The following is a 14,398-nucleotide window of genomic DNA, read 5'->3' on the forward strand; positions in this document are numbered from 1 at the left end:
TTTCGGAGATTCTGAATTGCCTCGTGGGAATTTCTAACAAAATTAAGAAATGGGTCAGGAATGGATAAAGAAGATGTGGTCTGTGTATACAGTGGAATATTACTCACCATTAGAAACGACAAATACCCATCATTTGCCTCGACGTGGATGGAACTGGAGGGTATGATGCTGAGTGAAGTCAGTCAATCCGAGAAGGACACACATTATATGGTCTCATTCATTTGGGGAATATAAAAATTAGTGAAAGGGAATAAAAGGGAAAGGAGAAAAAATGAGTGGGAAATATCAGAAAGGGAGACAGAACAGGAGAGACTCTAACTCTGGGAAACGAACTAGGGGTGGTGGAGGGGAGGAGGGCAGGGGAGTGGGGTGACTGGGTGACGGGCACTGAGGGGGCACTTGACGGGATGAGCACTGGGTGTTATTCTGTATGTTGGCAAATTGAGCACCAATAAAAAATAACTTTATAAAAAAAAAAAACAAGAAATGGATCAGAACCATTTTTCTTCCCGGCAACCTTCCCATATCCCCCCCCCTCAACCCAGACTAAGGATAATCTTGATCTTAAAGATGATGCTTAAGCCAGTCTGTGCTGTCTCTATTTCCTCCTGTTTTCTTCTCTCTAACTGTCTTCCTTCTGCTTTGTTTGCTTTGAAAGTCAAATTCAGCAGTGGAGTCCTTGGAACTAAAAAATCAGAATTTGGGGATTGGCAGGCATTGCATGGAAGGATAAAAGTGGGCATTAAAGACTGAGCCTTTGACAATTCAGCTTGAGCACTACATATTCAAGATAACTTTTGGGGGGGGCTCTCTGTACTTAACCTGTCACTGTGCAAGACAGTCAGTTATTTACAGTATTTTTAAAGAAGCTGTAAGGTGTTTATTCAAATTGTTCAACAAATACTAATGTCCAACCAATTGGGAAGATTTGACCACACTGGATTGTGTGCTACACAGATTGTTGACACTTTTTCCATGTCTCCTGGAACTTAATCTCTAGTGTCTTCTTACTGGAAGCCAGATAATGGATTTTGCCAGCCATTCCATCTTTTCCTGTCTTTCTAGAAACTTTCCTTGCCTAATTGTCTGGACTGTTATTAAGAAAACAGTAATGCCTGCATAAAGCCAGGTGACTTGGAAATTAGCTGAATCCTCTTGTGATAGTGGATTTTGCTTTTGCTTTTATAGTGATAGCTTATTTTATTAGTTTAGTGACAGTGGACTCACTTGAATCCTGAAAGTGAATTACTATCTTGGTGTAATCCACACTCATTTCCCTCAACCTTCTCCCCACTCCCAACAGGTGCTGTTGAGTTGTGGGAGCTGGACAAGAACCAGACACTCATTGTCAGCGAGTTCTGCAAGTATGAGCATGATGACATCATGTCTACAGTCAGTGTCCTGAGCTCTGGCACGCAGGTAGCAAAGACTTCTGGTGGGTCCTTGTGCTGATTGCTCCTGCATTTTACACATCCTTTGGGTGTTTTTACTATCCTATTAGCCTCACCCAGTAAAGTTGGGCTTACTGTAAGAATGCAGTGATTTATTATGATTTATTATGACATGTCTATAACATTTCCTTAGAGATATTGCAATACATTGTGAATAGGCCTTTGCAGAAGCCCAGTAGGCAATGACATAGGACATGTCAGTTAAAGGAAGTTCTTGTTGGAACACATGTGTTTTTCCTGTTTCTAGTACTGGCCTCCCCATCCTTTAGCCACATGAGACTCCACCTCACAGGCCTTTTCCACCCCTCCTGCTTCCTCACTATCAGTGGGTTCCCAAGTTCTTTGGCATCTTTTTCCACTTGGTCAGTGATCCTCCCTTTCCATTTCTGATGCTCCCTTTTGCTTCCAAGTTTTACTTCACACTGATAGTGGCACTCACCTCATCTCTCCATCTGTAGTCCCTCACCTTTCATGATTTCCGTGGCTTGTGGTTTAATATCTCATTTTCTTGTAATAGCATTCGAGCCCTTCTGTTACTTGCCCTGTAAATATAACTGCCCTAATTAAACCCAGTCACAGTGGAGCCTTGGCATTCTCCAAGTATACACTCTGAAACTTGTGTATCTTGCACTTTTGAATATTCACTTCCATAAGGTTTCTGTTTTTCTGGTGAGAATCATCACTTTCTATTAATGTTACTTTAAAAAAATCTTTTTTTTTTTTTTTTTTACTCTCTTTCATTAACAGTAGTAGCAGCTGACTTTATTCTGGGAGTCATTCTTCATGAAGATGATGCCTAGAGCATTAATGTGTGTGTGGTTAAGAGATGTAGGTGCCGGGTGATTACCTGGTTCCCTCAATGTCTAAGTGCCATTCCCTGCCAATTCTTCTTTTTTTTTTTTTTTTGTTTTTTAATTTTTATTCATTTATGATAGTCACAGAGAGAGAGAGAGGCAGAGACACAGGCAGAGGGAGAAGCAGGCTCCATGCACCGGGAGCCCGACGTGGGAATCGATCCCGGGTCTCCAGGATCGTGCCCTGGGCCAAAGGCAGGCGCCAAACCGCTGCGCCACCCAGGGATCCCTCCCTGCCAATTCTAATTGCAAAGTGAATGATTCACATATGTGCCAAAGCAAAAAAACAGAAACTCATACATATCCCAGACCTTCAGAGTCCAGGATTTAACAAATAGTCAGTGTTAAAACACTGATGTCTTTTGTTTCTTAGGTCTATGAGGGATTTTTTTTTTTAAGATTTTATTTATTTATTCATGAGAGACAGAGAGAGAGAGAGAGAGAGAGAGACAGGCAGAGACACAGGCAGAGGGAGAAGCAGGCTCCATGCAGGGAGCCCTATGTGGGACTCCATCCAGGGTCTCCAGGATCAGGCCCTGGGCTGAAGGTGGCGCTAAACTGCTGAGCCACCCAGGCTGCCCTATGAGGGATTTTCCTGGTCTGCACTAACTCCTTCAGCACTTCTTCCATTCACCATATTTCATCAGTTCTTTGTATTTCTGTCTTACTCCCTCCCCGCTCCCCCCCCCCCCAATTGTAAATCCCTTGAGGGCAGAACAACCACTTATTTATCTTTTATATTTTCCCATGGTTCTTGTCTTTGAACTTTGCTTTCAAGTGAGTGGTCAATTCCTTTTCATTGTGTTGGCTTTCTATCGATTCTAGGGCTAGGAAAGAACTATGAAAGGTGGTTTGATTACATCCTTCGGTCTTGGTTAGAGTCATATTCAGACTATCTCTGGTAGTCTGGTAAATACCTTCAGGTGGTTTCCACAGCCTCTAAGCATCATAGAGCAGTGATCTTCAAAGTTTTTGGCATGTAGCCCTCCTGAAAATTTTTTTAAAAACTACCCTGTACCACATTTTTAAATTGGCATCTAAGTTTAAATAATTGCAAAGGAGGTACTTTCTGCCCATATAGTGCACTGGTTTCAAGCACACGTTTGTCAAAATTTTGGATTTGCAGTTTAAGCTCCTTTAATCTATGCAAAATGTCAACCAAATAACCTAACTGGCTAAAAACCAACCTGCATTGTTAAGCCAGCTGGCCAAGTTAGACTCGACTTTCTTTTATCTTTTCTTTTTTTTTTTTTTTTAAGATTTTATTTATTCATGAGAGACACACAGGGAGAGGCAGAGACACAGGCAGAGGGAGAAGCAGGCTCCCTGTGGGGAGGCTGATCTGGGACTCGATCCCTGGACCCCAGGGTCACACTCTCAGCCGAAGGCAGACGCTCAACCACTGAGCCACCCAGGCATCCCTAGACTCAACTTTCTATCAGAAAATGTCTGACTTCATTTTTAAGTTCAGTTAAATTTGTCAGATGTGTCCTCAGGATAACCATCTGTCATAGTTTTCAAAATTTTCATTGTTAGGCAGAAATAGAATCCCAGAATTCTCTAGTTGTTTGTGGTGTGTTGTGGTTTGTGGTAGGATGAAACAGGGCCAGCCTCTGCACTGAATTTTACCCAGATGCTCTTTGGCTTTCAGGGAAAAGCCCCTTTTGTTTAATACCTTAGGGTTTTGGAGGGATCCCTGGGTGGCTCAGCAGTTTAGCGCCTGCCTTTGGCCCAGGGCGTGATCCTGGAGTCCCGGGATCGAGTCCGGCGTCGGGCTCCCGGCATGGAGCCTGCTTCTCCCTCCTCCTGTGTCTCTGCCTCTCTCTCTCTCTGTGTCTATCATAAATAAATAAATAAATCTTAAAAAAAAATACCTTAGGGTTTTGGACACCTGGGCTTTGTACCATGGTGAGATGGGTGGGTGAGAAGTGCATATCCCTTCTAAAACTGGGAGGAGGGGAATGTGAAAGAGGAGGTAGGAAAGGGGCACTGGCAGACTGGCAGCAGCTTCTTAGTTCAATTTTAAGAAAGAGAACTTTGTTTTTTTGTTTTGTTTCTAAGTTCAATTTATTTAGAATAGTAAGTGTTGATGGCAAAAAAAAAATTCAAAGGGTACAAGGTACATTATAGAGGACAGTTTGTCTCTCTCACAAACGGAACTTGCAGTTATCAGGTGTGCCTCTGAGGAGGCAACCACTGTTACTGTTCCAGAATACTTTTTCATTGTTCCTCCAGAAATATTCTAAACATATACAAGCAAAAGCCTATCTCCATCTGTCATTTGAATAGCTCTTTATTATTAACACAAATCACAGTATACTCCTATACATTGTTTTTTCCAATTAACTATGTATCTTAGAGGTGTTTTAATATCTGAACGTAAGTGTCTATCTCATTTTGAAAGTAGCTCCTAAGTAGTCTTTCTTTTTAATTTTTTTTATTGGAGTTCAATTTGCCAACATATAGCATAACACCCAGTGCTCATCCCGCCAAGTGTCCCTTTCAGTGCCCATCACCCAGTCACCTCAACCCCCGCCCACCTCCCCTTCCAATACCCCTTGTTCATTTCCCAGAGTTAGGTATCTCTCATGTATTGTCACCCTCACTGATATTTTCACTCATTTTCTCTCCTTTCCCTTTATTTCCTTTCACTAATTTTTATTTATTCCCCAGATGAATGAGACCACACAATGTTTGTCCTTCTCCGATTGACTTATTTCACTCAGCATAATACCCTCAGGTCCATCCATGTCAAAGCAAATGGTGGGTATTTCTCATTTCTTTTTTTTTCTTTTTTTTTTTTTAAGATTTTATTTATTTATTCATGAGAGGCACAGAGCGAGAGAGAGAGAAAGGCAGAGACACAGGCAGAGGGAGAAGCAGGCTCCATGCAGGGAGTCCGACGTGGGACTCGATCCCAGGTCTCCAGGATCACACCCTAGGCTGAAGGCAGGCACTAAACCACTGAGCCACCCAGGCTGCCCGGGTATTTGTCATTTCTAATGGCTGAGTAATATTCCATTGTATACATAAACCACATCTTCTTTATCCATTCGTCTTTCGATGGACACCGAGGCTCCTTCCACAGTTTGGCTATTGTGGACATTGCTTCTATAAACATCAGGGTGCAGGTGTCCCGCCGTTTCACTGCATCTGTATCTTTGGGTAAATCCCCAGCAGTGCAATTGCTGGGTCGTAGGGCAGGTCTATTTTAAACTCTTTGAGGAACCTCCACACAGTTTCCGGAGTGGCTGCACCAGTTCACATTCCCACCAACAGTGCAAGAGGGTTCCCCTTTCTCCACATCCTCTCCAACATTTGTGGTTTCCTGTCTTGTTTTCACTATTCTCACTGGTGTGAGGTGGTATCTCATTGTGATTTTGATTTGTATTTCCCTGATGGCAAGTGATGTGGAGCATTTTCTCATGTGCATGTTGTTCATGTCTATGTCTTCCTCTGAAATTTCTGTTCATGTCTTTTGTCCATGCATGATTGGATTGTTTGTTTCTTTGCTGTTGAGTTTAATAAGTTCTTTACAGATCTTGGAGACTAGCCCTTTATCTGATACGTCATTTGCAAATATCTTCTCCCATTCTGCAGGTTGTCTTGTAGTTTTGTTGACTTTTCTTTTGCTGTGCAGAAGCTTTTTATCTTGATGAAGTCCCAATAGTTCATTTTTTTAAAAGATTTTATTTACTTATTCATAGAGACACAGAGAGAAAGAGAGAGAGGCAGAGACACAGGCACAGGGAGAAGCAGGCTCCATGCAGGGAGCCTGACATGGGACTCGATCCCTGGTCTCCAGGATCACACCCCAGGCTGCAGGTGGCGCTAAACTGCTGCGCCATGGGGGCTGCCCCCAATAATTCATTTTTGCTTTTGTTTCTCTTGCCTTCATGGATGTATCTTGCAAGAAGTTGCGTAGCCAAGTTCAAAAAGGGTGTTGCCTGTGTTCTCCTCTAGGATTTTGATGGAATTTTGTCTCACATTTAGATCTTTCATCCATTTTGAGTTTATCTTTGTGTCTGGTGTAAGAGAATGGTCTAGTTTCATTCTTCTGCATGTGGATGTCCAATTTTCCCAGCACTATTTATTGAAGAGACTGTCTTTTTTCCAGTGGATAGAGGAAAGAGAACTTTGGTTGTATGTATGTATGTATGTATTTATTTTTGAAGTTCGATTTGCCAACATACAGTATAACACCCAGGGCTCATCCTGTCAAGTGCCTCCCTCAGTGCCCGTCACCCAGTCACCCCATCCCCTGCCCACCTCCCCTTCCATCACCCCTTGTTCATTTCCCAGAGTTAGGAGTCTCTCATGTTCTGTCTCCCTCTCTGATTTTTCCCACTCATTTTCTCTCCTTTCCCCTATGATTGTTTTCACTATTTTTTTATATTCCTCGTATGAGTGAAACCATATGATTGTCCTTCTCTGATTGACTTATTTCACTCAGCATGATACCCTCCAGGTCCATCCATGTTGAAGCACATTGTGGGTATTCATTGTTTCTGATGGCTAAGTAATGTTTCATTGCATATATAAGGAAAGATAACTTTGTAAAGTTTATTTCCCTAAATGTATCAGTGTCCAGACCTCACTTGAAAGTTTCTATATGTTGTCCTGAGGTGTGTGTACTAAAGTCTAAAAATTGCTATTCTGGGATGTAAATTCCTTCACTCTTCTTGCCCAGCCCCTGATCTTTCTTCCCTTGTCTTTACTGATTCATTGTCTTCCCCAAACGGATGAGACCAGATCTGCCTTTTAGTGTTAGAACTCCATCAACATTTTCCCTTAGGTTAAGTCTGATTCAAAAATCTCTCAGAAAATGTGTTAAATTGCATCATGAGATAAGGGGTCCCTTGGTGGTATCTGGGCTGCTTGGTAGTGATACCTGAAGCTTCTCTGTCATGCTTGCTTCTCTCTCTCCTTCACAGCTCACTCTGGGCAGGTCACCTGTGTCACGGCCTCTCCCCACAAGGATTCCATGTTCCTTTTATGCGGTGAGGTGAGATATAGCCTTTCCTTCCCTCCTCACTTCTAACCACACTCGAACCCTTTGGCCACAAGTCTAGTGTGGAGGCCTGCAGCTGCTTTTTGGATTGTGAAGCTCTTTTCCTGTTCCTCCTTCTAGGACAACAGAATTTTACTCTGGGGTACCCGCTGTCCCAAGCCAGCATTACAGATGGGTAAGTCAGAGCCAGTGGTGGAAGGGTGGTAGTAGGAACCCGCCTGGAAGAGGCTTCCTGGGTCAGAGACAAAGGCAAAGTCACCAGATGCTTAGTCATTGTGGCATAAGAGACATAATCACTCTGTTTCCCATTGAAGCTCTGTTGATTCCATTGTGTGCAGTGGGTAGCAAGATGAAGGCTTGGTTTGTGGGTGGCTGATTTACTTTACGTTTCTAGGATGGGTAGACAAAGGGGCCAGAATTGTTGTCTTCTTGCTTTATACCTGAAACCTGCCTGTGACTAGTGTCCAGAAAGGACAAGAGGCCGAAATATAAATGAAGGTATGAGGGTCGAGGGCAAGGACACAACTACCTTAGCAGGGTTTGGGAAGGCAAATTAAGGTGCTTCTGGAACTTGGGGTGATTTCGTTTGAGAAGCTCCTTCACAAAGCTGGGCTCTAAGTCTTGTTTCAGATCCCTCTTCTCTCTTGCAGGCTGCACTGCCTCTGGCTACCTTCCTACCTCCCTGGCTTGGCATCCTCAGCAGAGTGAAGTTTTTGTTTTTGGTAAGGTAGCCTCTCACACAGCATTTTGACTCTGGGAAGGGGGAGGATGAGAGCACGCTGACCCTGTAAAGCAAAAAGCCCTGGCCACTCCATCTCAGCAGCACACCTGAACATTCTGTAAATTCTGCCAGTGGTGAGGTGGGAAGGTGAGATGATCCAAAAGTGGTTTTAGTTTGATGTGATGACTTTTTTCCGGGTAGATTTGATTTCTGAATGTGTGCCTCAGCTCCTATGTTTTGGGTGCAGCCAGAAGTCAGTGGACCACAACAGAACAAGTGGATTGTTATGTAGAGAATTCTGTTGTAGAGTGGGGGTAGCGCTCATGCGCTCACAGCGATGAGGCTGTACCTGTGATGACATAGTTTGTGGTTAAAATAATAACTACCCCGTTCATTAATTTTCACAACCACCAGTGACTAATTATCCTCATTTTGCAAAAGAAGAAACTGATGCACAGAGTGGTTAGCTTGTGTAAGTCTGAGGGACTAGCATTCAAATCCAGGTCTGGCTGACTCCAGGACCCATGCTCTTACCCACTGTGATGGGCTCCCTGCTTTCTCTAGGTGTTGTGAGTGGGACTGTCTCCCTGGTGAACACCAAGAGTGCAAGGTGTGCCCTCAGCTCAGCTGTGCACTCGTGTGTCACTGGGCTGGTGTTTGCCCCACGCAGGTACTGTCCTTTGTCCCCAAGGGCCTGCTGGATATGAATGGGACAGTGCAAGGGCTTGCTTATGTTTGCAGAGCATTAGCAGATAGATCATTCCTAAAGCAGACAGTGCCATAGCTGAGGTTTCAGAATGCTAAAGATCTCTTAAGACTATAGTCCTAAAGAAAAAAAAAAAAGGCCATAATCCTTTCGTGGGTGATGTGGTTTCTGTCTGCACATGGCTGAACAATGGTCTTGTTCCTGCTCAACACCCAAAAAAGATGAATACTGTGGGCTTCGGAGACTCTGGGTGGGAAACCTGTGTTTCTGTGTTATTGCTAAAGCTGCAAGGAGGGACCAAATGGGGTAGTTAGTTGCCAGGATGATTGTCAACCTGGCTTTGTTGCATTTCCCTCATCTTTCCCTGGAACTTGTAATGTGGACTTGAGTGGTAGCCAGACCTTAACCCAAAGTGAGGAGCAAGACACCTCCTCTGGGTCGCTTTAGGTGGGTTGGGGACTAAACTGGACAGGATTCATCTTGGGACCATGACTTTACCTGTCATAACCCTCCCCTTGCTCTCCTAGAATTCCCTTCCTGGCCACTATCAGTGAGGACTGCTCACTCGCTGTGCTGGACTCAGAGCTTTCTGAGGTGTAAGTCATCAGGAATTGAGGAGAAGAGCTGCGGGTGGCTGTGTCCTTTCTGTTTTCATTAAAGTACACCGAGTGCACTGTCTCACTCAAGGGGACTAGGTGATGGCAGCAGGCTGACACTGACTGTCTCCCTCTTCCTGGGGCTGACTCACAACCAGCTCTGTCCCTGGTCAAGGTGGGGTGTGGTGGCAGGTGGGATTTCCCAGCCTGGTGTTCCAGCTATCCCCCAGAAAGGAGCAGTCTGCCCTCTTCACATACAAGGCACATCCATAAAATGGGCCTGCTGTGGGGTGAAAGGCAGCAGAGTACTGGAATTATACTTCCTTCTTCGCTTGGATTTGCTCTCTGATCCTGGCCCATGTTACTACCCTTCTCTAGCCACCACTTTTATATGGAATTAGGGCACGGGACTGAGTAAAAGATGAGGTTCTCTGTGGATAACCACATTGCCATGCATTTGGTGAAGTTCGTGTAGCACATCTAGAAAGGTGTCCTGGTTGTGTTGGATTCTCTCTCCTTTCCACCTTTGCTTTTTCCTCTTGTCTCTCACTATGTCCAAACTTTCCTTTTTTCTCTTTTAGGTTTAGAAGCCAAGCCCACAGAGACTTTGTGAGAGACGCTACGTGGTCCCCGCTCAATCACTCTCTCCTTACCACAGTGGGCTGGGACCATCAGGTCATCCACCACATCCTGCCCACAGAGCCTCTTGCAGCCCTTGGACCTAAGAGTGTTTCTGAATAGATTGGATTTAAGACAAAAAGCAAATCCCCCATGAGTACCCACTCCCTTTGCCCCTGCCCTGTCAGCCTGTGAGACCACACAGGAGCCTTACAGTATGCTCTGCACTAGATCTGGGCAGTCAATAGGCATTGTCTCTCAGCCTGAGGGAGACTGAATTCTGGGATCCTATAGTCATAGGAAAGAAAAACTTTCTTAAAATTGGATATGTAGGTATGTCTGAGTGTGTGTGTGTGTGTAGATACATAGTTTTTGGTGGTGGGAGGGAATTAAGTCCATCTTACATCTTTCCCAAGCTCTCCCCCCTACCAGAAACAAAAACAGAAAAAAGTTCACAAAAGATTTTATGCTTCCTATGTAGCTGTGTATGAGAAATTAGCCGTGACTGGATGAGGTATGGGATGTGGGCATCCCTGGATTCTTGGAGGCAGCTATATATACTACTCATGGAGATGGGAGCAACTTTATTTTTTATAGAACTTAATCTGCCTTCCTCATGGCATGCTTCCATTCACAAAAATCCTGCTTAGCTTACCTCAAGGAAGAGTCAGGACACTCATCATAGTTTTGCACATCTCTTTGCCATTAAACAGAGTCAAAAATGCATTTTTCTGGCTTCTCAAAATTTTGGCTGGTGCCTGTGTAATGCTCCCCCTCCACTCCCTGCCCATGGAATTGTATATATGAAAGATGAGTGTCATAGATGCCATGGAAAAAAGTTGGGATGATGGAGAGCTTAAAATTCAGTTAAGTTAAAAACTGACACAGACTTGCAGAAAAATGTCAGCCATGTTTCCCACTGAAAAACAGCTTGAGGCCTGACTCTCCTGGCCTCTGGATCCCATTCTCTGGACATAGGAAGTCTGAATGCTGTTTCTGTGGACTCTGAAGATTTTATAAAGTGCAGCATCAGAAAATCAAAAATACTTTTTGGTGAGATAAAAAGCTTAGGCTTTGTTGGCCTGTCTTTTGAAGTGTGTGTTATCTCACTATGTGAGGCATCAGGGTATCAATCATGGCCCAGGATTTGTGTGTGTGCTTCCCTAGCCCCTTAAGAGTAGCTAGATGGGATTTAAATATTGGGTTAGTGGACTGGCTATTGCCAGAAGTCCTGGTCAGTTATTGATTATGAAACTAAATACAATCAATTATGTACTTTGGTGCTTTGCAAGTTTAGCTCAGCTGCAGTCACATGAAACCGGGCAGTTTGAAGGAATATGGACAGAATATTTTAAGTAAAGCTTCCATGCTTCACCCTTGCCAAACATGAGCTCTGTTGTCACAATGACCCCAAGTAAAAACATTGGAATTTGTAGTCATGTGATTACTGGGTTTGGGGTAAGGTGGGAAGAAAGCCTTCACTGTTCTTAACAGTAACTTCTTAGAGGGTAATAGGGGTGGGTTCTTCACAGAGATAAACTTCACAAAGTTGTAATGGCTTAGAGAAAGTGAGGAGGGATGGGGTGGGTAGGAACTAAATTTGCCCAGTCCTTTTCCTCCTGCACTTGAATGATGGAGAAGAAAGCAGTGAAGTGAGAACCCAAGGAAATGTCTGTATCAAGGTGGTTAAAATGACAGCAAAGAGGAAAAACCTAGTTTTTGAAAACTCACATTATCTTACTGTTAAAAAAAAAAAGTTGGTTTGGATTCAGATCTGTGCCAATGAGAGTAATTAGATCTATGCCACCAAGACATTTGCAAATATGATCAAAATCACCATACCAGGTAGGAATTGGCCATGGGCACATAGGCATTACTTGATTTACCATCACATCATAGCAGCAAAATAACCAAATAGTACTACCTTTATTTATTAAAATAATTCTTTCTTGAATTGTCTCATTTTTTAAACAATATGAAATTAGGGTTGTAGGGATATTATACACTTTTCAATACACATTAATTTTAAATCCTGCACAACCAAAAATTGTCACGTATCAAATATTGGGAAACTGCCATATCTATCCCATTTGGTTTTTTTTAAAAGATTTATTTTAAGTAAACTGCACACCACACATGGGGCTTGAATTTACAACCCTGAGGTCAAGAGTCTCACGTTCTACCTACTGAGCCAGCCAGCTGCCCCTATTCATTTTAAAGATTAAAATGGGTAAAGATCTTTCAAGTTTTGCCAATCTGTAGTCAACTGTCTTTGGACTCTAGATTCAACCAATTGATTTTGTTTAGGTCATACTTGTCCAATTTGCACATGAGTATCATGAAAGATTTGGCCGAATGCTTTGTTAAAACCAAAGTATTTCAACTCTGATCTTGCCATCTATCTAGTTGAGTATTGTAAAATACAGCAGGGGTGCACTACTGTAGGCCACTTCTTCAGGAAGCCAAATAAAAGACATTTGTAAATGTCTTCTCATGAGAACAAGCTAAGCACTAGGGAGGAGTATTTTCAAATATCTGGGTGGGTGTGTAAAATATATAACAATAGTTGTATTTTCTGACACTGAGAGCTCCAGGGTTGAGAACAGACAGAGTGACCTGGCAAAATGACTGAACATAACCCTCATTCAGCATTTACTATTCATCATCTGCTATACACATGGAGTCACAGTTGCCATCCTTGGCATGGTCATCGCTGACCGAAGCAGAGGTTCTATCGTGGTGTTCTCTTTATCTTCCATCATCCCAGGGCATGGAATGGAATGGTTAGGTCTGAGATCCAGCCTTACCCACTGTAGCAAAGTAGGATCCCAGAGGACTGACCCAGGTGCAGATGACAGTTCAGACTGACAAGCAATTTTAACTGTGCTGGGGACAGCATTAAGAACTAGTGCTGGCCATGAATCTCACATATATGAATCCTAGAGTGCAGTCTCTGGTATTAAATTAAAAACCTAGTTGCACCATTGAGGTATGTGGGTTGAACATGTTCAACTGTTCTGAGTTACATAATGTGAAAATAAGGATTATCAAGTTTTCATAATCTGAAAATGGGCATTTTTTTTTTGTTAAAGGTCAATGTGATAATGTATTTTCACGCAAAACAATGGAAAGCTTCTCTCATTCCAGCATCACACATTCTGTTAGCTGTGTCAGTGCAGACAAAATCTGCCCTAATCCAGCATTTCCCAAAATGGAGTCCAGAGAATTTTTTCTTACAACAAGCTCAACAGGAAAAGAATTACAAGGCCAAGAAGTAGAAAAATTCTAAGCTAATCAATATCATATTTGTTTACCACTAGAGTTTCCAGAAGTGTAGTACACTGAGGGGTGCATTTTGAATCTTTCTGAAGACAGAAAGAGTATGGAGTATTTTCCAGATTTGGGGCACAGGACCCTTTTTAATCTAGGGGCCATTTGCTATATTGTCTCAATTCTAAAATGTATATTTCTTTCATATTTTAATGTTTCCGATGTTAGGGCTATCTTAAAATCCAATGTACATTTAACAGAGAAATAAAATCATTCTAAAATTGAAAAAAAAAAGAACTAGTGCTGGGCAGGAGTTGGGATGGAAGGGCACAAACCTAGTGGGAAATCTCAGTGATATGGAATCTGGGGGACAGGAGGCAGCATGAGTGGAAGCTTATGAGTCGAGAGAGGTAGGCATTCACTTCAAGGGGGTCTTAAAAGATAGGCAACAAGGGCTCCAGGTGACTGGCAAGACTGAATCAGGACCCAGGCTGTGGGGAACAACTGTAGTGCCTATGGTTTACAGAACAGGAAGAGAAATTAATGCAAAGACCCGTTAACAACAATTAGGTGACTCAGGCTAGGAACCGGAAAACCCCACTAAAAGCACAGTCATTAGTGTTAGAAACCAGACCAGGGGAAATGTAACCAGTGGCACAAGTTGTTGCCCAGCCTGACCCATTGTTGCTCAAGAGGCTTGCTTGATCGTCTCCTGATGCAAGGTACTCTTAGCCCAAGGAATGGAATGTGACACTGGGCGTGCAAGTAGGACTCAAGTGGCCCCAGGATTGGTGCACAGTAAGAGTTGGATCTCAAGTCTGTTTAGCAGCAAAACTCCTATTTTCCCCACTGCCCCTATCCAGGAGAGATGAGAGACACATACTTCTCCAGGAGGGAGACATACACTAGCTCTTGAGTATATGATCAGTCTGTTCACTAGAAGCCCCCTGAGAGCAGAAACTATGTCTTGCTCACCGTTGTATCTAGAGTGCCTAGCAGGGCCTGGCATATGCTCAACAAATACTCATTTAGTACTTAAAGGAAGCAAAGATGGATGAACAAATGGAACAGTATTTTTAGGTGGGGTATTCCATCGGGCTTGCCTAGGGTTTTACTGAAATAGCCTTTGTGTAACCATTCTATACCATTTAATGCTTTTATCACATGATAT

At 43.1% G+C, this 14,398-nt stretch overlaps 1 protein-coding gene across 5 annotated transcripts in view; it reads left to right on the forward strand.

Moving 5' to 3' along the window:
* OVGP1 (oviductal glycoprotein 1) overlaps nt 1–14,398 on the forward strand; it is a 30,236-nt gene that overhangs the window by 170 nt on the left and 15,668 nt on the right. For all 5 annotated transcript variants that reach the window (XR_003139429.3, XR_004806193.2, XR_003139430.3 and 2 more), the window contains exons 2-6: nt 1,304–1,419; nt 4,979–5,068; nt 7,240–7,310; nt 7,437–7,491; nt 7,967–8,038. Coding sequence is in view for 2 of the 5 variants with exons in the window: in XM_049096008.1 (XP_048951965.1) it covers nt 4,996–5,068; nt 7,240–7,310; nt 7,437–7,491; nt 7,967–8,038 (271 nt within the window). In the remaining 3 variants the exon portion in view is untranslated. The remainder of the gene's footprint in view (nt 1–1,303; nt 1,420–4,978; nt 5,069–7,239; nt 7,311–7,436; nt 7,492–7,966; nt 8,039–14,398) is intronic.

This window comes from Canis lupus, chromosome 17, assembly GCF_003254725.2.
Source record: "Canis lupus dingo isolate Sandy chromosome 17, ASM325472v2, whole genome shotgun sequence".
Taxonomy (NCBI): Eukaryota; Metazoa; Chordata; class Mammalia; order Carnivora; family Canidae; genus Canis; species Canis lupus.